The following is a 25,816-nucleotide window of genomic DNA, read 5'->3' on the forward strand; positions in this document are numbered from 1 at the left end:
CAATGTTCAGTAATGAATGTATGGCAAAATATTAACTCTAACAATTCAGATTTACAAAGTTAAAACATTCCTCAGGTGACATTGTAACATGAAAAGTTCCCTAAAATTGTATGCGGTCTAATTCATGGATGTAAAATGCTAGGCTCCATATTCCTTTAATTTTGGTTATGGCAGTGGTGATAAAGTGAGAAGTACCAGGCTGAGAGCTATAATTAAGTAAACCAGCTGTATGGTAACTGACAACGTGATATGAACAGCTTGCCTAAAGGTTATCCTGACTGTCCTATTATCCTGCAAACTGGCCAGGTGTGGTGTATATACCTTGTTACAGCACAGATATACGGTAACAATGTTCAGTAATGAATGTATGGCAAAATATTAACTCTAACAATTCAGATTTACAAAGTTAAAACATTCCTCAGGTGACATTGTAACATGAAAAGTTCCCTAAAATTGTATGCGGTCTAATTCATGGATGTAAAATGCTAGGCTCCATATTCCTTTAATTTTGGTTATGGCAGTGGTGATAAAGTGAGAAGTACCAGGCTGAGAGCTATAATTAAGTAAACCAGCTACTGATCATATCCTTGTCACCAGCGGTCCAGATGTGTGAGTGCAGGGCACAGATCCCTGAATGGTTCCTCAAATTAATTAATTATAAAAACACCAGAGGAATCAAGCTTAAGAAAATGATAAAACGAAGGTGCAATGTTGACTGTAAGTAGAATATTACATACATATGTTAGTGGGTTCATCTGTGTCACTTTAAGAAGATCAGCCTCATCAGTCTTTGTGACATCAGGAAGCTGATACACAAGGGTGTCAGGAGCTGGCGCATCGATCCGTTCCTCCTGTTGGTTCTGCACAAAAGTCCGCTCTCCATTTTCCTGCACAACTTCCACCAAAGACTCATCCTTGGTTTTACTGTTTGATCTGTCACTAGCTCTACCTCCTGGGATTTCCTGGGGAAGCTGCTTGGCTGTGTCACGTAATTCCTGCAGTGGTTCAGGTGATGGCATACCCCTCTCTATTTTACTGTAGATGCCCCCTGATGTCATCTCTTCTGGAGGGTCTAATTTTCCATTCTTAGGTACATAGGCTTTGTTGTGTATTTGCTTTAAATCATCATCATTTAAATCAATCTCCTGTATAAAAAGATAAATTATATTGTACAGTAGATCCCCTTAGTATTAACCTCATATTTGGGATAACTTTAAATAAGATTATCAGCTTCTAAGACACATTTGCCACCTGGCAACTGAAGCTATCTCTTGTAAGTGTTACGTGACCACACATACAAATAAGGAAGTGGTCCACTGCACCAAAGGTAGGTAAATGTAATCACCACATCAGACATAGAGTAACATGAAAAACATCAAACCAACTACATGTGCAGGTCCTGACGTATTTCAGCATAGGATGACCCCAACACAAGAACATCATTAACCTTTAATACACTGCACTAAAATTGTATTGGACAATTATAAAATCAAATTAAACCATTGGTGTAGTGTGTTGAATAGAAATAATGACACATAATAGAAAATGTGCACAACAAAGGTCAATATACTTTATTCTAAAAAAAGAATGAGTTCAAGCCCTGTGGTAACCAGGTTTGCATTGTCGTTATCCAAAGCACTTCATTTTTTTCTAGCAATTTAAGTCTATTACCACCTCTTTTTGGGGTGTGACCCTGTTCAAGAGCATTTAATTTAAAGGGATTTGTTTACCATGAGTCTGTATGAAATGTTTAACTATGGGTGCTATAGATCCTTTTATGTCGGAGATAAAAACACAATACAAAACAACTAGAATGTTCTTGATAAACAGAGAGACTGGATCAAATGCATTTAATCTAATAAACTGACCCATCGCAAAAACCAAGGGCATATGAGGTTGATGATAAATTCTCATGAGTAGGATTGAATGAAAATTGATGGTTTCCACTGTGCCTTTATGCTATCACCCCTCAAAATTAAGTAAAAAATAAAAATGATTTTTTTTATTATATTTTAAAGTAAACCGTAAGCCACAGTCATTATTGTTAATATGGATACAAAGGAAAAAGCTAGTTATCCCCTGTCCAAACAAAGATTAAATAATTTATACAGTGTTTATAAAGTATTGTTTTATACCTAAATAGTTAATTACTTATATACAAATAAGTCCAGAGTTACTATGATAGAACAGATAATGCTTATTCAATAGAACCAGTCCTTGGGTCATATAAACCCAGATGGCCTGCAGAACAGGACCCATATACAGAGCTTAGATAGCACCATAATTGCACAGTCACAATGTTTAAAAAAACTTAGTAAAGAAAGGATTAAGTTAGAATAAGGCAGCTGGCACCCTCACTGGTCTATTAATCACTGCTGTGCAATTTGCCAATCAGTATATATGTCCTTTGCATATTGATAGGAGAGGGACCCCCATCAGGAAAATGACAGGTCTCACAACTGACTTGTCACATTGTAACTGGATAATATGAGGCACAATGAAGGCTTGGTTTGTGTTAGCAGTAACTGCTGCAATGAGACACTTTCAATACTTATAAAATATTAGATTTCACAACTACTTGGAAACACTCAGAGTGAACTTGACCACTTGTGGTTAGTAGGACAACTGGGTCAGGCAGACCTCATCTGCTTTCAGGGTGGGTTTCTATACATGATTGGTTTGTCACGTAAACACAATATTTATATCTTTATTATCACAAACTGCAATCAAATGTGTTCAAACCAGGGAGCCACTGTGGATTTATATCCACATTGTTTTCGCTTATGTTTTGGGAATCTGTAGACGTGAGTGGGAAGGTTGGGAGATTTGATGGACCACTGTCAAGAACATACGAAGAGGAACTCAGTGCTCTCCATAACAGCTCAGATACACTACAGTGCATCAGCTGTAAAGTAGGTAAAGTAGGTTCCCCACACTGCAACAAATGTCCCTACTGGCTTAATGATTAAACTCGGAGGGGGTTGTTGAGCATTAATTTGTAATGTAGGTGTCTCTCCTTCACATAACTCTAACTACACTGTTGATCAAATGTCTATTTATCTTTGCAAAGCTGTTATGTGTGATGATGACAGCTGCGTACAGAATCACATTGTGCCAAGCTGTGCTGTTACCTGTCCGTACACTTCCTTAACGCCAAAGTACTCGCTAACAGCAGAGCTGTATGACCTTAGTACCCCTAGGACCATGGCTGGATACGAGTCTATTATATCCGACTGCTCCTCATTAAACATTTCATACCTGAAAAGCAAATAACCATTTGTTATTCAGAAAGCTTAGGGGTCTTTAATGAGGACAATAACAAGCAAAAAACAAATAGAAAATAATAATAAAAAACAAAACAAAGATGACAATATACAGACAGACAATACATTTCAATTAACCTGATATAAATTACTAATCAAACCAGACAGAACATATAATTTATAAAAAATTAATTTGCAATAAAGATGTCACTAGAATAAATGGTCTGTGAGTACCTGCACCAGTTTGCTCCTGTGTCTAACAGTGATACGTTGTATGGTTGGTCAGATTACTAATATAAAGACCAGCTCACTATACGCACCAGGTGTAGAGGAGCCTAGAACAGTTGTCATTAGAATACACAGGCTGTGAGTACCAGCACCAGTTTACTCTTGTGTCTAACAGTGATACGCTGTATGGTTGGTCAGATCAGTAACATAAAGACCAGCTCACTATACGCACCAGGTGTAGAGGCGCCTAGAACAGATATCATTAGAATGCACAGGCTGTGAGTACCAGCACCAGTTTACTCCTGTGTCTAACAGTGATACGCTGTATGGTTGGTCAGATCAGTAACATAAAGACCAGCTCACTATACGCACCAGGTGTAGAGGCGCCTAGAACAGATGTCATTAGAATATACAGGCTGTGAGTACCAGCACCAGTTTACTCTTGTGTCTAACAGTGATACGCTGTATGGTTGGTCAGATCAGTAACATAAAGACCAGCTCACTATACGCACAAGGTGTAGAGGAGCCTATAACAGATGTCATTAAAATACACAGGCTGTGAGTACCAGCACCTGTTTACTTTTGTGTCTAACAGTGATACACTGTATGGTTGGTCAGATCAGTAACATAAAGACCAGCTCACTATACGCACCAGGTGTAGAGGAGCCTAGAACAGATGCAATTAGAATACACAGGCTGTGAGTACTGGCACCTGTTTACTCCTGTTTCTAACAGTGATACGCTGTATGGTTGGTCAGATTAGTAACATAAAGACCAGATCACTATATGCACCTGGTGTAGAGGCGCCTAGAACAGATATCATTAGAATGCACAGGCTGTGAGTACCAGCACCAGTTTACTCCTGTGTCTAACAGTGATACGCTGTATGGTTGGTCAGATTAGTAACATAAAGACCAGCTCACTATACGCACCTGGTGTAGAGGCGCCTAGAACAGATATCATTAGAATGCACAGGCTGTGAGTACCAGCACCAGTTTACTCCTGTATCTAACAGTGATACGCTGTATGGTTGGTCAGATTAGTAACATAAATACCAGCTCACTATACGCACAAGGTGTAGAGGAGCCTAGAACAGATGTCATTAGAATACACAGGCTGTGAGTACCAGCATTAGTTAACTCCTGTGTCTAACAGTGATACGCTATGTGGTTGGTCAGATTAGTAACATAAAGACCAACTCACTATACGCACCAGGTGTAGAGGCGCCTAGAACAGATGTCATTAGAATACACAGTCTTTGAGTACCAGCATGTCAGGGTGCCAGGAATCAGACTGAGACGAGAAGTGCAAAAATAACACCTTTATTAATAACAAAAAATAATAAAAAGTCCACAAGTCAAAAAACAAGCCAGGAGTTAAAACCAGAGCTGGTAGTCAGACGAGCCGAGTCAGGAGCCAAAGCGAATAGTCAGACAAGCGGGAATCTGCACCCATGTGGAACGGAGTTGCCGGAGATGCTCCTCCAAAGCCGGAATACACTGAGACATGAATGAATCGGGCAACAAGGATGGTTGAAACCCATAATTTGCCATGAACGGGGATAAGTTGGAGGAAGCATTAATAGCACTATTACGGGCAAACTCTGCCCAAGGTAACAGTTCAGACCAATTATTGTGGTGATCTGAGATATAGCAACGGAGGAACTGTTCCAGAGCTTGATTAGACAGTTCCGCAGCCCCATTGGATTGAGGGTGATATGCTGAGGAGAAGGAAAGCTGGATCCCCATTTGAGCACAAAAGGAATGCCAAAATCTGGATACAAACTGGCTACCCCAGTCCGACACTATCTCCTTGGGTAACCCATGTAAACGGAAGACCTCCCGGGCAAAAATTGAAGCACGCTCCTGAGCGGTAGGCAACTTCCTCAAGGGAATGCAATGTGACATTTTAGAAAAACGGTCAACCACCATATGGATAACAGTATTGCCATTAGAAACAGGGAGCTCGACAATGAAGTCCATGGAAAGATGTGTCCAAGGACGCTCACCATTAGCAATAGGTTGAAGAAGACCCACAGGAAGACTCGAGGAGTCTTATTCTGTGCACAAACTGAGCAGGAGGCAACATACGCAGCAACATCAGAATGAAGACCTGGCCACCAGAATTGTCGAGTGACAGACCAAATCATTTGGTTCTTGCCTGGGTGACCTGCGGCTTTAGAATAGTGGTAAGTGTGCAAAAGTTTAGTTCGAAGATTCTCAGGAACAAAACACTTACCACTAGGTTTCTCAGGAGGTGCATTGGTTTGTGCAGCCAGGATCTCCTCCCCCAAGAGAGAAGTCAAATTAGTATGTATGGTAGCTAAAATATGGTCAGGAGGTATAACAGGAGTAGGTACAGACTCCTCCTTGGACAGAGGCGAAAATTGTCGAGAGAGGGGATCAGCCCTAACATTCTTACTACCAGGCAGGTAGGAGACCACATAATTAAACCGAGACAAAAATAGCGCCCATCTGGCCTGTCGGGCGACAAACGTTTTGCTTCAGATAGATAAGTTAAATTCTTATGGTCAGTAAGAATGAGCACTGGCATGCTAGTACCCTCGAGAAGATGCCTCCATTCCTTGAGTGCCAAAATTATGGCCAGTAATTCCCTGTCGCCAATTTCATAATTGCACTTCGCTGGAGACAATTTCTTAGAGAAGAAACCACACGGATGCAAGGAACAGTCAGGCATAGAATATTGAGACAAGAGGGCACCTACTCCAGTCTCAGACGCATCGACCTCAAGAATGAAAGGCAGGACAGGGTTAGGATGAGCCAGAACTGGAGCGGCAGCAAAGGCAGTCTTAAGACTATCAAAGGCCTTAATGGCAGTTGGTGACCAATGGAGTGGATCATTCTCTTTACGGGTCATGTCTGTGATAGGTTTGACCAAGGAAGAAAAGTTTTTAATTAACTTTCTATAGTAATTGGCGAACCCCAAAAAACGTTGAATAGACTGAAGACCAACTGGGCGAGGCCACTGCAGAACTGCAGATAACTTGTCAGGATCCATGGAGAACCCTGCAACGGAGATAACATAACCTAGGAAGGTTACTTGAGTCTGATGGAACTCACATTTCTCGAGTTTACAAAACAGGCCGTTCTCACGTAGTCTCTGAAGAACCCGTGTAACATCAGAACGATGAGCCTCAAGTGTGGGTGAGTGTATGAGGATGTCGTCTAAGTACACCACAACACACTGTTGCAACATATCTTGTAGGACATCATTAATAAATTCCTGAAAAACAGCAGGAGCATTACATAGGCCAAAGGGCATTACAAGATACTCATAATGCCCGCTCCTGGTGTTAAATTCTGTTTTCCATTTGTGGCCCTCCTTAATCCTAACGAGATTGTACGCTCCTCTCAAATCAAGTTTAGTAAAGACCGTAGCTCCCTTGAGACGGTCAAAGAGTTCCGTAATAAGCGGAATAGGGTAAGCATTCTTAATGGTAAGAGTCTGATGGAACTCACATTTCTCGAGTTTACAAAACAGGCCGTTCTCACGTAGTCTCTGAAGAACCCGTGTAACATCAGAACGATGAGCCTCAAGTGTGGGTGAGTGTATGAGGATGTCGTCTAAGTACACCACAACACACTGTTGCAACATATCTTGTAGGACATCATTAATAAATTCCTGAAAAACAGCAGGAGCATTACATAGGCCAAAGGGCATTACAAGATACTCATAATGCCCGCTCCTGGTGTTAAATTCTGTTTTCCATTTGTGGCCCTCCTTAATCCTAACGAGATTGTACGCTCCTCTCAAATCAAGTTTAGTAAAGACCGTAGCTCCCTTGAGACGGTCAAAGAGTTCCGTAATAAGCGGAATAGGGTAAGCATTCTTAATGGTAAGAGTCTGATGGAACTCACATTTCTCGAGTTTACAAAACAGGCCGTTCTCACGTAGTCTCTGAAGAACCCGTGTAACATCAGAACGATGAGCCTCAAGTGTGGGTGAGTGTATGAGGATGTCGTCTAAGTACACCACAACACACTGTTGCAACATATCTTGTAGGACATCATTAATAAATTCCTGAAAAACAGCAGGAGCATTACATAGGCCAAAGGGCATTACAAGATACTCATAATGCCCGCTCCTGGTGTTAAATTCTGTTTTCCATTTGTGGCCCTCCTTAATCCTAACGAGATTGTACGCTCCTCTCAAATCAAGTTTAGTAAAGACCGTAGCTCCCTTGAGACGGTCAAAGAGTTCCGTAATAAGCGGAATAGGGTAAGCATTCTTAATGGTAAGACGATTAAAACCCCTATTATTAATAAATGGTCTTCACTCGCCACCTTTTTTCTTCACAAAGAAGAAGCCAGCCCCTGCAGGAGAACAGGATTTGCGGATGATCCCCCGCGACAGAGCATCGGCAACATACTCCTCCATAGCACAATTCTCTGCAACAGACAGAGGGTACACCCGGGCCCCGAGGAGGAATGGCTCCAGGTTGCAGGTCTATGGCACAATCGTAAGACCGGTGAGGAGGCAACGTACCAGCACGCACCTTGTCAAACACGTCTAGGAACTCTCGGTAGTCCTCTGGCAATTGAGAAACCGAAGAAGTGCACAAGACTTTAACTGGTTTCCAAAGACAAGTGGAAATACATTGCGGGGACCACGACAAAATTTCGGACCTGCGCCAGTTGAGACTGGGATTGTGCTTTTGGAGCCAGGGATAACCCAGAACAACCGGAAAATGCGGAGAGTTTATCACCTGGAACTGGAGGTTTTCAAAATGGAGAGCCCCAACAGACATGGACAACAGAGAAGTTTCGTGAGTAACGAGTGTGGGCTGAAGGGGCCTGCCATCAATGGCCTCAATAGTAAGCGGAACGGACCGAGGCAAAACAGGAATGGAGTGCTTTGATACAAAAGCACTGTCAATGAAATAGCCCGCAGCACCGGAGTCAACAAGAGCCTGGGTGACTATGGAGGAGTCCACCCAGGAAAGGACAACCGTGACCAAAGGTTTCTCCTTAAGCAGTTCCGGGGACGAGGATAAACCACCCAAGGTCTGCCCCCGACAGGACCTTAGGTGTGAGCGTTTTCCGGCCGTGTAGGACAAGACTTCAAAAGGTGGCCCTGTAACCCACAATAGAGGCAGAGCCCCTCCCTCCTCCTAAAGGCCCTCTCCACCTCGGAGAGACACGTGAATCCCAGCTGCATTGGCTCAGCAGTAACTGGTGACTCGGGACCAGGAGGCATGGGAGGAGAGGGAGGCATGGGTGGGAACGAACACATAGGAGACAATGGAACAGGAGGCTTCCGCAAGCGCTCCTTGAAAGAGGGCCTCTCTCTGAGTCTGATGTCAATTAGGATAAAAAAAGACACCAATGCCTCGAGATCCTCTGGTAAATCTCTGGCAGCAACTTCGTCTTTAATCGCATCAGAGAGCCCATGAAAGAAGGCGGAAACAAGGGCTTCATTGTTCCAACCTACCTCTGCGGCAAGCGTACGGAACTCAATAGCATACTGAGCAACAGATCTTGTACCTTGCTGAATGGACATGAGTCATTTAGCAGCAGAGGAGGAGCGAGCCGGAACATCAAATAACCTTCGAAAGGAGGCCACAAAGTCAGGGTAATTTGAAATCACAGTTTTATTAGTCTCCCACAAGGGATTAGCCCAGGCAAGAGCTGTGTCAGAGAGTAACGAGATGAGAAATCCCACCTTAGCACTGTCAGAGGGAAACGCCTGAGGTAACATCTCAAAGTAAATGCCCACCTGGTTCAAAAACCCTCTGCACTGAAAAGGTTCGCATCCATATCGCTGAGGTAGAGGTGCAGAACCGGACATGCTCCTGGTAGGCATAGGTGCAGCAGCGGAAACAGGAGCAGCCATAACTTGCGGGACACTTTGGTCCAAATGTGCAGTGCGAGTCAGCAGGGTTTGCAGGGTTAGTGGAAATTGATCCAAGCGGTGATCCTGTACATCCATCCTGGAAATGATGGCAGGTAAAGGTGGATTATTAGCACCATCAGGATTCATGGCATGTCAGGGTGCCAGGAATCAGACTGAGACGAGAAGTGCAAAAATAATCACACCTTTATTAATTGCAAAAAATAATAAAAAGTCCACAAGTCAAATAACAAGCCAGGAATCAAAACCAGAGCTGGTAGTCAGACGAGCCGAGTCAGGAGCCAAAGCGAATAGTCAGACGAGCCGGAATCAGGAACAAGGAAAACAGCAGAGTCAGGAACAAGCCAGGGATCAGGAACCAGGAAGGACGTCAGGCAGCCAGGTAATACACAGGAACTCTCACAAACAGGTCTGAGACAACGCAAAGGCAAAGCATACTGAACAGAGGCCCTTTAAATAATAAGTGATGACATCACAATTCTGAGACTGCATCCTGTCTCACATGGATGATGCACACCAGTCTGGCCATAAAAGAACGTGCAGGAATTGAGCAGCATCCCCCACAATGCACCATAGTCAGGAAGAGAGGTGAGTAAAATGGCTGCCAGCAGCACATGGCAAACACAATTGGTGATCCTGTACATCCATCCTGGAAATGATGGCAGGTAAAGGTGGATTATTAGCACCATCAGGATTCATGGCATGTCAGGGTGCCAGGAATCAGACTGAGACGAGAAGTGCAAAAATAATCACACCTTTATTAATTGCAAAAAATAATAAAAAGTCCACAAGTCAAATAACAAGCCAGGAATCAAAACCAGAGCTGGTAGTCAGACGAGCCGAGTCAGGAGCCAAAGCGAATAGTCAGACGAGCCGGAATCAGGAACAAGGAAAACAGCAGAGTCAGGAACAAGCCAGGGATCAGGAACCAGGAAGGACGTCAGGCAGCCAGGTAATACACAGGAACTCTCACAAACAGGTCTGAGACAACGCAAAGGCAAAGCATACTGAACAGAGGCCCTTTAAATAATAAGTGATGACATCACAATTCTGAGACTGCATCCTGTCTCACATGGATGATGCACACCAGTCTGGCCATAAAAGAACGTGCAGGAATTGAGCAGCATCCCCCACAATGCACCATAGTCAGGAAGAGAGGTGAGTAAAATGGCTGCCAGCAGCACATGGCAAACACAACAGGGAAAAAACCCTGACAAAATGCTTCTAATGAATATGACATCACTACAGAATTCTTACATTTCCTGAAGACAAACCCTTCTAATGAATATGACATCACTACAGAATTTTCACATTTCCTGAAGACAAACCCTTCTAATGAATATGACAACACTACAGAATGCTCACATTTCCTGAAGACAAACGCTTCTAATGAATATGACATCACTACTGATTGCTCACACTTCCTGAAGGCAAATGCTTCTAATGAATATGACATCACTACAGAATGATCACACTTCCTGAAGGCAAATGCTTCTAATGAATATGACATCACTACTGATTGCTCACACTTCCTGACGTGGAATGTAAATCTTATCAGCCAGCCCATTTTAGGTTCAGCACCATGGATAGTGTTTGCTTATTGGAGGATTACATTTACCCACCAATAAGCAAGCATAACCCAGGTTCTCAACCAAAATTGGGCCGGCTCCTATGCATCAGATTCCTGCTTTTTAAATAAAGATAGCAAGAGAACGAAGAAAAATTGATAATAGGAGTAAATTAGACAGTTGCTTAAAATTGCATGCTCTATCTGAATCATGAAAAAAAAATTGGGTTTAGTGTCCCTTTAATGAATATGACATCCGCTGTCTGATGTGTACCAGATACAGATGTACGTATACCACGCTGCTCGTGCTTAATGAATATGACATCCGCTGTCTGATGTGTGTACCAGATACAGATGTACGTATACCACACTGCTTGTGCTTAATTAATATGATATCTGCTGTCTGATGTGTACCAGATACAGATGTACGTATACCACGCTGCTCGTGCTTAATGAATATGACATCCGCTGTCTGATGTGTGTACCAGATACAGATGTACGTATACCACACTGCTTGTGCTTAATTAATATGATATTTGCTGTCTGATGTGTTTACCAGATACAGATGTACGTATACCACGCTGCTCGTGCTTAATGAATACGACATCTCTTGTCTGTGTGTACCAGATACAGATGTACGTATACCACGCTGCTCGTGCTTAATGAATACGACATCCGCTGTCTGATGTGTGTACCAGATACAGATGTACGTATACCAGGCTGCTCGTGCTTAATGAATACGACATCTGCTGTCTGATGTGTGTACCAGATACAGATGTACCTATACCACGCTGCTCGTGCTTAAGGAATATGAGAACCGCTGTCTGATGTGTGTACCAGATACAGATGTACCTATACCATGCTGCTCGTGCTTAAAGGGCCATTAAACCCAAAAAAAATCTTTCACGATTCAGATAGAGAATATAATTTTAAACAACATTCCAATTTACTTCCTTAGATATCCTTTGTTAAATAAATAGCAATGCACATTGGTGAGCCAATCACATGAGGCATCTATGTGCAGCTACCAATCAGAAGGTACTGAGCATATCTAGATATGCTTTTCAGGAAAGAATATCAAAAGAATGAAGCAAATTAGATAATTGAAGTAAATTAGAAAGTTGTTTAAAATGGTATTCTCTATCTAAATCATGATAGAAAAATTTGGGTTTAATGTCCCTTTAAGGCAACTAAACAGCTGGGCGCACATACGCCTAGATTTAGAGTTCTGCGTTAGCCGTCAAAAGCAGCGTTAAGGGGTCCTAACACTGCTTTTGGCCACCCGCTGGTATTTAGAGTCAGGCAGGAAAGGGTCTACCGCTCACTTTCAAGCCGCGACTTTTCCATACCGCAGATCCCCTTACACCAATTGCGTATCCTATCTTTTCAATGGGATCTTCCTAACGTTGGTATTTAGAGTCTTGGCTGAAGTGAGCGGTAGACCCTCTACCGACAAGACTCCAGCCGCAAAAAAAAGTCAGTAGTTAAGAGTTTTATGGGCTAACGCCGGTTTATAAAGCTCTTAACTACAGTGCTCTAAAGTACACTAACACCCATAAACTACCTATGTACCCCTAAACCGAGGTCCCCCCACATCGCCGCCACTATAATAATTTTTTTAACCCCTAATCTGCCGACCGCACACCGCCATCAGCCAATCGGAATTAAGGTAGGAAAAATCTGATTGGCTGATTAAATCAGCCAATCAGATTCAAGTTCAATCCGACTGGCTGATCCAATCAGCCAATCAGATTGAGCTTGCATTCTATTGGCTGTTCCGATCAGCCAATAGCGCCCTTTTAAGGGCTGGAAAAAGAGCTGGTTACTTTTTAATTTAGAATAGGGTAGGGACCTTTATTATTTTGGGGGGCTTTTTTATTTTATTAGGGGGCTTAGAGTAGGTGTAATTAGCCTAATATTCTTGTAATCTTTTTTTATTTTTTTGTAATTTAGTGGGGGTTTTTTTTTTTTGTAATTTAGTTTAGTTTATTTAATTGTAGGTAATTTATTTAATTAATTTATTGATAGTGTAGTGTTAGGTTTAATTGTAACTTAGGTTAGGATTTATTTTACAGGTAATTTTGTAATTATTTTAACTAGGTAGCTATTAAATAGTTAATAACTATGTAATAGCTATTGTAGCTAGTTAAAATAAATACAAAGTTGCCTGTAAAATAAATATAAATCCTAAAATAGCTACAATATAATTATTCGTTATATTGTAGCTATATTAGGGTTTATTTTACAGGTAAGTATTTAGCTTTAAATAGAAATAATTTATTTAATAGGAGTTAATTTATTTTGTTAGATTAAAATTATATTTAACTTAGGGGGGTGTTAGGGTTAGGGATAGACTTAGCTTTAGGGGTTAATACATTTATTAGAGTAGCGGCAAATCCGGTCGGCAGATTAGGGGTTAATACTTGAAGTTAGGTGGTGGCGATGTTAGGGAGGGCAGAATAGGGGTTAATACTATTTATTATAGTGTTTGCGAGGCGGGAGTGCGGCGGGTTAGGGGTTAATACATTTATTATAGTGGCGGCGAGGTCCGGTCGGCAGATTAGGGGTTAATAAGTGTAGGTAAGGTAGCGGCAACGTGGGGGGGGGGCAGATTAGGGGTTAATAAATATAATATAGGGGGTCAGCGATGTTAGGGGCAGCAGATTAGGGGTACATAGGTATAATGTAGGTTGTGGCGTTGTCCGGAGCGGCAGATTAGGGGTTAATAGTATAATGCAGGTGTCAGCGATAGCGGGGGCGGCAGATTAGGGGTTAATAAGTGTAAGGTTAGGGGTGTTTAGACTCGGGGTTCATGTTAGGGTGTTGGGTGCAGACTTAGAAAGTGTTTTCCCATAGGAAACAATGGGGCTGCGTTGGGAGCTTAACGCTGCTTTTTTGCAGGTGTTAGGTTTTTTTTCATCCCAAACTGCCCTATTGTTTCCTATGGGGGAATCGTGCACGAGCACGTTTTGCCAGCTTACTGCTACCGTAAGCAACGCTGGTATTAAGGGTTGAAGTGGCGGTACATTCGGCTCAACGCACCCTTTTTGGAGCCTAACGCAGCCCTTCAGACAACTCTAAATACCAGCGTTGTCTTAAGGGTGCGTTGGGAAAAAAAGCTGCGTTAGCTTTACCGACAAAACTCTAAATCTAGGCGATAGTGACCTCGCCACAATATGTTATAGCATTGTACTTTATTAAACACGGGAAACCATCATGAAAAAGTCTCTCATTCATTATTGTTATGGAGGGTACACCAGGTCAAGGTGACTAAAGCCCTCTCTGTCGAGTTAAATATTCTATAAACTGTATGCTGCCCTACTAAACATGATAACAAAACATGAAACCCCAAAAACGTTACTGACCCAGCTTTGATCTCTTCTAGAGACGCCAGCGCCTTCCCCAAGGTGCTCTGTAAGTGCTCCTGAGAGCTCTCTTGGCGCAGTCTGTCCAGTATCATATCCAGAGCGGATTCTTTTGCCTGCAGGTACAAAGGCCGCAGCAGTTTATGAAGTGATCACACCGATGAAAAGAGAGAGGGGGGAAGATATTAAAGGAACACTTAATCAAAATTAAACTTTCATGATTCAGATAGAGCATGCCATTTTAATCAACTTTCCAATTTACTTCCATTAACAAAATGTGCAGTCTTTTTAGATTTAAACTTTTTGAGTCACCAGCATGTGCAAGAATAAGTGTGTATGCATTTGTGAATGGCTGATTGCTGTCACATGGTACGTGTATGCATTTGTGATTGGCTGATGGCTGTCACATGGTACAGGGGGAGTGGAAAAAGACATAACTTTTAAAATTGTCAGAACAAAAATCTACTACTCATTTGAAGTTCAGACTAAGTGCTATTGCATTGTCTTGTTATCTTGCATTTGTTGATTATGCAAATCTACAGTGTTGACGGGTCTTTTAAGTGCAAAGACAACTTACCTGGTTTACTGCATCATACTTCTGCTGGCTGACGGACAGTTTCTGCTGTATGTCTTTCTCTTGTTGCAAGAGTCCCATTTCTAATGTATCCCATATGTCAATAGCCTGGCTGGCGAATCTGAACACGTTTTCATTCTGAAGGACCATTTGTTTACATACGTTGTCTAACGCGTTCTGGGGTTGAAAGAACAGAAAGGAAATATGAACATTTTCAATAACAGCATAAAGTAAAACACAACAGAAGAAAGATATATAATAAACACTAATAAATGTAACTAAGGCCTTATCACAGCAAGTGCTGATACTCTTTAACCCCGTATGTGTTGTATGTAAAAGTGATTGTGTGTCCTTCTCATATGAAGTTTTACAATGTGTCCCAGGGCAATTGTCCCTGGTTTAATAAACGCTTAATAACCGCTACTTAAAAACACAGTCTGTAACCATCTTTATTAGTAACAAAAGCTGGGTCCCATTTAACACAGCTCATTACTACGTGTGCAACTGGCCAGCAGCATTTATGTCATTTGCAATAGGTAACATGAAAGAGTGATTATTTCTAATACTACGTGCTGACTTATCACACTGCAAGGTCATAGCTAGGTGTGTTTTTTCTACAATGTATTTTCTCAGTGTAACACTTGCCCTCCAAACAACGCTAAAAGGTGACATTTATGCGAGATGTTATTGGTTTTGTGTCAGCGGCATCATATATTCATTTTTATTGGTTTCTCGGCTGCACCACACATTGATTTGTAGAGTTATGTGGTTGGTAAATCAGAATTAGTTGTTTTATAGTTGCCAATGTTAAGCTAATCCCTAATCCAAGTTTGTTCACACAATTTTGTTTTGTTTCAGTTTCAGAAATAAAAAGGGTTAAATAAGTGTAAGCAAGTGTGTGGGCGATACGTTGTTTTATTTATATGAAGGTGAAGAAGAGAATACAGTAAGAAAGCTGAAACGGGGACAGAAAGAGAAATTGTGGGTTAGCCAGGGAAGGATTCACAGGAGGGGGAAAAAACGTAATTTACGGCGCATTTTTTGGGAACAGCCTTGACGCTGATGATGTTTATAAAAAACATTATTATATGAATGCGAAACAATGTCTGGACCAAACACAAAACAGAGTAGAACTGCAGCAGTCCTTAGCTGTAGGCTTCTGGGCACTATACATGGCTTCTGTACCAGAAACATACAATTGAATTTAGTATTTTGTGAGCTACATCATACGTACCAATACAGTCTCCTGCTCCTTGACAAAATGCATCCGGAGCTGCTCTATAAGCGGATGGACCTCATTAGCGGTTATGTTATCTGCCTCCTCTGAGCTACAAATGCCCAAATCCCACAGCTGTGCCTGGGAGGGAGCACAAAGCAAAAAACGTATTTGAAATGGTTAATAAACAATATGTATAGTTGAGGTGTCCAAACAGTGTATTTATGGGTCACAAAAATGGCAGAATTTTACAATATCTGAGGTTGGCACCACTGAGTGAATCAAGTTCAGCCACTGTGATCCTCCCTTGTGGGAGCTCTTTAATTCTTGTCCTGATTATTTCCCTGAATGATTGTAGTTGAACATTTCTAGTTTAGACCACTGCTGAAGGATTTTCTGATGATCTAACGTACAAAAAGAATGATAACAGCAACTATGATGTCACATAAAATGACATCATCCCATCCGTGACATCACTGATAATCCCTTCAAAGTCTAGAGACATTCTACATAACATCACAAAACCATGTTCTTCATATTATGACAAGCTAATGGCTATCAAAATGTCTATCTCAGACTGATTAATTATCATATAATCACTGTGTAAATATGACATCATCATTAACATGATACTATGAAATCACTTGTGACAAAATACCGGTTATAATAGATGTCATTAGAAATGTTTTTGGCTTTGGGCACAGATGTTACCAACCAACACATCAATCCACAAAATAACTTCCAAATAAATGTAAGACATCAAGTCAATAATGCACATTCGCACACACTAACATGGTAGGCTTAGCTGCAGTGTGCGTTTAGCCTCAGGTCACAAACTCATGCTATTGACATGTATTAGCCCCACACCGGAAACACGGTCCTAATGCGTCTCGCGGACTAAACGAAATACCACCCACCTACAAAGCACTACAGTAAAGCTACATTAATCGTACATTCTATTTATCTCTCATTATTGGTATTACAGTAACATATATTAATATACTTATGTGTTTGTACGTGTGTGTATGTATGTACGTGTGTATGTATGTACGTACGTACGTGTGTGTGTGTATGTATGTATGTACGTGTATGTATGTACGTACGTGTGTGTATGTATGTATGTACGTACGTACGTACGTGTGTGTATGTATGTACATACGTACGTGTGTGTATGTATGTACGTACGTGTTTATGGATGTATGTACGTGTGTGTGTATGTATGTATGTATGTACGTATGTATGTACGTGTGTGTGTATGTATGTACGTGTGTGTATGTATGTATGTACGTGTGTGTGTATGTATGTACGTGTGTGTATGTATGTATGTATGTATGTATGTACGTACGTACGCGTGTATGTATGTATGTGTGTGTATGTACGTATGTATGTATGTACGTACGTACGTGTATGTATGTATGTATGTACGTGTATGTATGTATGTATGTACGTATGTATGTACGTGTGTGTGTGTATGTATGTACGTGTGTGTATGTATGTATGTACGTGTGTGTGTATGTATGTACGTGTGTGTATGTATGTATGTATGTATGTACGTACGTACGCGTGTATGTATGTATGTGTGTGTATGTACGTATGTATGTATGTACGTACGTACGTGTATGTATGTATGTATGTACGTGTATGTATGTACGTACGTGTATGTATGTACATGTGTATGTATGTACGTACGTGTGTATGTATGTACGTGTGTGTATGTATGTATGTATGTACGTGTGTATGTATGTACGTGTGTGTATATGTATGTATGTACGTACGTGTGTGTGTTTATGTATGTACGTGTGTGTGTGTGCATGTACGCGTGTATGTATGTATGTACATGTGTATGTACGTGTATGTATGTATGTACATGTATGTATGTGTATGTATGTATGTACGTGTGTGTATGTATGTATGTACGTGTATGTGTGTATGTACGTACGTACGTGTGTGTGTACGTACGTACGTGTGTGTGTATGTATGTACGTACGTATGTACGTGTGTGTATGTATGTATGTTCGTGTATGTATGTACGTACGTTTGTGTGTATGTATGTACGTACGTACGTGTGTGTATGAATGTATGTACGTGTATGTATGTATGTATGTATGTACGTGTGTGTGTGTATGTATGTGTATGTATGTCTGTATGTACATACGTGTGTGTATGTATGTATGTACGTACGTGTGTGTATGTATGTACGTGTGTGTATGTATGTATGTACGTGTATGTATGTGTATGTATGTATGTACGTACGTGTATGTATGTATGTATGTATGTACGTGTATGTATGTATGTATGTATGTACGTGTGTGTATGTATGTACGTACGTACGTGTGTGTATGTATGTATGTACGTGTGTGTGTATGTATGTACGTACGTACGTACGTACGTACGTGTGTGTGTGTATGTATGTATGTACGTGTATGTATATATGTATGTACGTGTGTGTATGTACGTACGTGTATGTATGTATGTACGTGTATGTATGTACGTACGTACGTGTGTGTATGTATGTATGTACGTGTGTGTGTATGTATGTACGTACGTACGTACGTACGTACGTACGTGTGTGTGTATGTATGTATGTACGTGTATGTATATATGTATGTACGTGTGTGTATGTACGTACGTGTATGTATGTATGTACGTGTATGTATGTACGTACGTACGTGTGTGTATGTATGTATGTACGTGTGTGTGTATGTATGTACGTACGTACGTACGTACGTGTGTGTGTATGTATGTATGTACGTGTATGTATATATGTATGTACGTGTGTGTATGTATGTATGTACGTGTGTGTGTATGTATGTACGTGTATGTATGTATGTACGTGTGTGTATGTATATATGTATGTACGTGTGTATGTATGTACGTGTATGTGTGTATGTATGTACGTACGTGTGTGTGTATGTATGTACGTGTATGTATGTATGTACGTACGTATGTACGTACGTGTGTGTGTATGTATGTATGTACGTGTATATATGTATGTATGTATGTACGTGTGTGTATGTAAAATGCGGTTTGTCACGCCTAGTCATTATTATCTTGAATTGAGAGATATTGATATTGAACATGCGTTTTTGCACACCTGAGAGCACTACGCTAATCTCACATGCACATAAAGATTTCCGTGAACAATAACAATTTGATTGTGTCATTGGCTCATACCCAATAACTTAATTAAAGGGACATTATAGTCAGAAATGAAACTTTCATTATTCAGATAGAACATGCAGTTTAAATCAACTTTCCAATTTAATTCTATTACCTAATTTACTTTGCTCTCTTTAATTCCTTTGCTGAAAATCATAGCTGGGTAGGCTCAGGAGCAGCAATGCACTACTCAGCGCTTGCTGGTGATTTATGGCTTCGCACATATATGCCTCTTGTCATTAGCTCACCTGATGTGCTCAGCTAGCTCCCAGTAGTACAATGCTGCTCCTTCAACAAAGAATATCAAGAGAATAAAGCCAAATATGATAACAGAAGTAAATTGCAAAGTTGTTTAAAATTGCATGTTCTGTCTGAATCAAGAAAAAACTGGTGTTTCATGTCCCTTTAAGTCAATACAGGGGAAAACCTCAGGAATTTAATTTGTGATTTTAGTTTACAGTTAGACCATCTCCCTTCCATTTAATGAGACTTACTTTGCACTTCTGAGCCTCGGATACACATTTCTGACACACGTCCTCCTGTTGGCTACGTAGCCAGTCTACAAATTGTGCGTTTAACACATCTGTGCGAGACCAAACAGAAGAAGCAGGTTAGATCTACGGAATATTTACGATACAATTATCCTTCTAAGCAAACATTTACATACAGTGACAAATGACTATACAGTGTTTGCTATCACAGTTACAGGTTTGTTATCGCATGTTTGCATTACAGATTTACTTTAATCATTTCCTGTAAAAGGGATATGAAATGTTTTCTTCTGTAATTCAGACAGAGCATACTCCAATTTACTTCTGTGATCAAATTGCTTTGTTCCTCTGGTATTCTTTGTTGAAGAGATACTTAGGTAGGTGTCTGAGCACTACATGGCAGGAAATAACGCAACCATCTAATGCTCTTGCAAAACTGCTGCCATATAGTGCTCTAGACACTCTTACGTCCCTGCTTTTCAACAAAAGAGAGCAAGAGAACGAATACAATTTGACAAAAGCAGTCATTTAGAAAGGTGATTAAAATCACATGGTCTATCTGAATCGCAAAAGAAAAAAATGTGGGTTCCATGTCCCTTTAAGGAAGCGATCACATTGTGGCTTATACATACATCTAACGATTCTAAAAACCCGGTTTTGTCTGCAGATTTACTAAAGAAAACTTTTATCAATGTTCACAAAACTCTCAACTTTTCTGCCTCAAATAGTTCGTATTTATGAAAAGCGGTTGTGCGAAAAAGGACATAAAAATGATAGAGGATACAAGACCACTGATATCGATACCCTGATGAGCGCAGACCGCCGTTCATACTGCCCTCTGTTGTTCATAAAACAATAGTCAGTTTGACATTTCCCCTTCTACCCTTTGGCCATTTCACATCGCCCACAGAAGAGGGCAAATAATGAGCCTGTCGCAATAGAACTGCAAGAAAACCAGAGACGGAAACTTCCTAAGATGTTTTGGATCCGTACTTGGTTAAATGCTCCAACAGACATAAACGTAGTATAGCGTTTTAGGCATTGGGTTTTATTGCTCCTTTTTTGGCGCAATAGGAAATATTAATTCAGATCCATACACAGAACATACACAGGGCTTTCAGTTAAATATTTATTGAGGTTCTATATTCACACAACACGGCCCCTATATACTAAAAGGCGAGCAGACAAGCTTCTCAACGTGAAAAGTTGTCCGCTCGCCTTCACTACATGCAGGCTTTTGGAGGAACAGTATCCACCGACGTATGTATCATTACACACTCAAGTTAGCGGGTAAAGCCCGCCCCTTCTCTCGCATGACCAATCTCATGAGAGAGGGGACTGTCAATCACAGAGAGCGAATGAGCTTTCAGTGATTTCCCCTCACCACCTCAGAGTGATGACCACTGCTTCTTACATTGCGGGAAGCAGGCTCACATGTGCAAACCTGCACCGCAAGGACTCCGGAGCAGCTTACGCTGCTTAGTACATAGAGCCCCATGACACATTTTCTAACAAATAGCTGTAAAATAAAGAAATTGACAACTAACGAGAACAAATTATTAAGCACATAAAGTTATATGCTCAAAGAAATGTGCAGCATTTTAGGGCAATCTAAATGAATGTAAAGTCGCACATCCATTTTAACATTCACTTTGTCTTTTGACGCTTGTTTTATATCGCAACGGAATCTGCAGGGATTTTTGTTTTTTAATACATTTTTTCCCTATCTTGATGTTTCACCACAGACAAAACTCCGTGACGTACTAGAACGCTCAGTTCTTTTCAAACATGGATTTCTTTCAGAATTAACCACAGAATGTTCTGCTCTTTATAAAAAATAATCATATGCTGCTGGGGTTTTTTTCTTTGAGCAATACATTTAAATATTTTTGTTTGTAGGTAATGATAAATACATAATAATATAATATACAGTATATATTCAAATTAACTAAATGGTTACTCAGTGTTCGAGTTGTTATGATCCAACAGGAGTGTTATATTATACTATGAATTGAAAGAGACATAGAGCCCCCCCTTTATCAAATCATGGAAGAATAATGTTTGCAGCTAGGGAACCTGTCCACTCGTGAGTGCGACACATATTTAAAGGGACATTACACACTAAGTACATTTCATAAGTATAGTATTAAGGCTATTCCCTGCCTCTCCATGCTGAAATATATCTTTCAGTACATTCCAGTGCTAATGTGTTTGCACGTGCACTAACTCTCCGTCAGATACCTGCAATGTAACCTAACGGCAGCCTCCATGATTAGAGGGAGGTGTATGAGATGTATTTATTGTCACTTCTAAAACTTTGTGCAGCAGTGACCCCTGCGTTCATATGACCATGAGCAGGGTCTGTCAATCTAATAAATATACATTACACAGTACAGTTACACTTATAATAACACCATCTAATAAATATACATTACACACTACAGTTACACTTATAATAACACCATCTAATAAATATATATAGCACAGTACAGGTACACTTATAATAACACTATCTAATAAATATACATTACACAATACAGTTACATACATAATAACATTATCTAATAAATATACATTACACAGTACAGTTACACTTATAATAACACCATCTAATAAATATACATTACACAGTACAGTTACACACATAATAACACCGTCTAATAAATATACATTACACAGTACAGTTACACTCATAATAACACCATCTAATAAATATACATTACACAGTACAGTTACACTCATAATAACACCATCTAATAAATATACATTACACAGTACAGTTATACTCATAATAACACCATCTAATAAATATACATTACACAATACAGTTACACTCATAATAACACCATCTAATAAATATACATTACACAGTACAGTTACACTCATAATAACACTATCTAATAAATATACTTTACACAGTACAGTTACACACATAATAACACTATCTAATAAATATACATTACACAGTACAGTTACACACATAATAACACTGTCTAATAAATATACATTACACAGTACAGTTACTCATAATAACACCATCTAATAAATATACATTACACAATACAGTTACACTCATAATAACACCATCTAATAAATATACTCCTTAAGCTAGACTCTTGTAGCTGGGGTGCTGTTAAGGTACAGACTGAAAGGTCTTTTATGTAGTGGCAAACGTTAGGTAGTACACAAGTGCACTACCGTTATCTGGCTCTTTGAAAAAGCCCGATACGGGCGAAACCGGTCAGGGGGTTATAGAGCTAATGGGAGCTCTATTCATTTTTTTAAAAAACTATTCCTATAGTGGTTAGCCTGTTTAGGCGGGAAAAGAATTGTTATTACGCTTACAGCTAAAAAATATATGACAGTCACTATTAGGACTGTTTACTTTAGTTATAACTTTAACCTTAAAACTACTTGGATTCAACATAAGGGTACTCGCAATTTAATATTTAGCAAGCTGTTTTCAAAGGGCAATATTATAGTGGGGGAACGTAGTTATACATAGAGCCAGATAACGGTAGTGCACTTGTGTACTACCTAACGTTTGCCACTACATAAAAGACCTTTCAGTCTGTACCTTAACAGCACCCCAGCTACAAGAGTCTAGCTTAAGGAGTATATTTACCTAATCTGCTAAAAACAGTACACCTTTGGCTAACAAAAAATGAAGAAAACAAGTATCCGGTTCCAAAAGTGATGTACACAAAGCACAATACTGCATTTCTATTCTGACACTGAATCACATGAAAAGATCAAACTATTATATGAATGAACACAAGATACAAAAAATATTGCAGTAGTAAGGGCAAACATAAGATAATATCGCAAATAGTGGCAGTATATTGCAGCCACATATTGACAATATAAGTTTGTTCCTCTATCACTGTAAAACAAATAGCCAATTGTAACAGGTGATGTAGCTTATTAATTAAAGTGCTACAAATATTCAGCACATTGTATTTTGGCTGAGACATATGATGCAAGAAATGTACTAAGTTATTCATAAGTACACACTATTAGCAAATACCTATAAATACAAGAAAATACCTTTCAGTCAGTATTTCAACAACTATACTAGCCCAGCTTAAAATGCATATATTCCTAATTGGTTAGAAATAAGTTACTTTTGGCTAACAAGTAATAAATTTAAGAAAACAAGTATCCGGTTCTAGAGTAATGTACACCTAGCACAATACTGTTTTTCTAATGCGACACTGAGTCACACGAAGAGACAAAACTACTGCATGAGAGAACAGAAGATATTCAAAATATTGCAGTAAGGGGGAAAACGAAAGACAATATTACAAACAGTAGCACAATATTGCGGCTACATATTTACAATACTAGTCTGTCCCTCTACCACTGAAATACAAATAACCATAGGCAATAGGTGATGCAGCTTATTAATCTAATAGCAAATAATATACAGTATAATCAGACTGGCTAAGACATTAGGTGCATGAAATGTACTAAGTTACCCTCAAATACACAGTATTTACATTTGTATCTGGTGCAATGAATAATAGATGTATGACTAGCTAGTATAAATAAATCTAAAGTATACGGCTTCACTTATACTACATATAAATCCTCAGAGAACCTATAACAACTTATGGTGATAATATACCCACAAAACTGGGGAATTAAGGTGATCCAAGTAGATACATATTAGCTATTTGAATACTTTTAGACATATCCAGAACAATATAGATTCATATTCTGCCATATGAAATCACATCTATTCTGAATATCTACATCAACTATACTCTACAATAAAATTGAATAGAAGTGATACTTACTATTCAGATGGTAGTTTACAACTGTACTTGGTAGATATATATCTGAGGTCATTGAACATCACTTACACTTATCTAAATCCAATAAGTAGAAACCAACAATTTATTTCAACAGCCAAACTTATGTGTATTTGACACAGAAAGATTTACTTTTGGCTATTAGGAATATTACTGAATTAAGAGGTCTCATTTATAACTCCCTACCTAAACAACTTCCTCCTAAGCACCTTTTACACATCAAAGGCTTACAGAGGATTAAGGAAGTGCCCCACCACTATTAGGTTGTTTTTAATTGAGTGTTTTATTTTAATAAAATCTAATAAAAGTTAAATTTTAAATTCCCAATTTCTCCACTATAAGTCCAGGCACAGAGTGCTATATGTGCAGTCTTTTAGAGAGGTCTCTTCCTCTCTGTTGGTTGAACATAATAACATTATGTAATAAATATACATTACACAGTACAGTTACACACATAATAACACTATTTAATAAATATACAATACACAATACAGTTACACTTATAATAACACTATCTAATAAATATACATTACACAGTACAGTTACACACATAATAACACTATCTAATAAATATACATTACAGTTACACTCATATTAACACTGTCTAATAAATATACATTACACAGTACAGTTACACACATAATAACACTATCTAATAAATATACATTACACAGTACAGTTACACTTATAATAACACTATCTAATAAATATACATTACACAGTACAGTTACACTCATAATAACATCATCTAATAAATATACATTACACAGTACAGTTACACTTATAATAACACTATCTAATAAATATACATTACACAGTACAGTTACACACAAAATAACACTATCTAATAAATATACATTACACAGTACAGTTACACACATAATAACACTATCTAATAACAATACATTACACAGTACAGTTACACACATAATAACACTATCTAATAAATATACATTACACAGTACAGTTACACACATAATAACACCATCTAATAAATATACATTACACAGTACAGTTACACACATAATAACACTGTATAATAAATATACATTACACAGTACAGTTACACACATAATAACACCATCTAATAAATATACATTACACAGTACAGTTACACTCATAATAACACTATCTAATAAATATACATTACACAGTACAGTTACACTCATAATAACACTATCTAATAAATATACATTACACAGTACAGTTACACTCATAACAACACTGTCTAATAAATATACATTATGCAGTACAGTTACACACATAAT

General features: G+C 39.3%; 1 protein-coding gene and 1 long non-coding RNA gene across 2 annotated transcripts in view; one reads left to right on the forward strand and one right to left on the reverse strand.

Moving 5' to 3' along the window:
* Positions 1-25,816, forward strand: part of LOC128642758 (uncharacterized) — a 341,511-nt gene that overhangs the window by 294,978 nt on the left and 20,717 nt on the right. The gene's annotated exons all lie outside the window — the stretch shown is intronic.
* The window catches only part of CCDC180 (coiled-coil domain containing 180), a 289,632-nt gene that overhangs the window by 207,914 nt on the left and 55,902 nt on the right, over positions 1-25,816 (reverse strand). The window contains exons 13-18 of the mRNA XM_053695554.1: positions 19,738-19,826; positions 16,103-16,225; positions 14,872-15,045; positions 14,295-14,410; positions 3,132-3,258; positions 738-1,145 (exon numbers count right to left, since the gene is read on the reverse strand). Coding sequence (XP_053551529.1) covers positions 738-1,145; positions 3,132-3,258; positions 14,295-14,410; positions 14,872-15,045; positions 16,103-16,225; positions 19,738-19,826 — 1,037 coding nt within the window. The remainder of the gene's footprint in view (positions 1-737; positions 1,146-3,131; positions 3,259-14,294; positions 14,411-14,871; positions 15,046-16,102; positions 16,226-19,737; positions 19,827-25,816) is intronic.

This window comes from Bombina bombina, chromosome 12 (assembly GCF_027579735.1).
Source record: "Bombina bombina isolate aBomBom1 chromosome 12, aBomBom1.pri, whole genome shotgun sequence".
NCBI classification, from domain to species: Eukaryota; Metazoa; Chordata; class Amphibia; order Anura; family Bombinatoridae; genus Bombina; species Bombina bombina.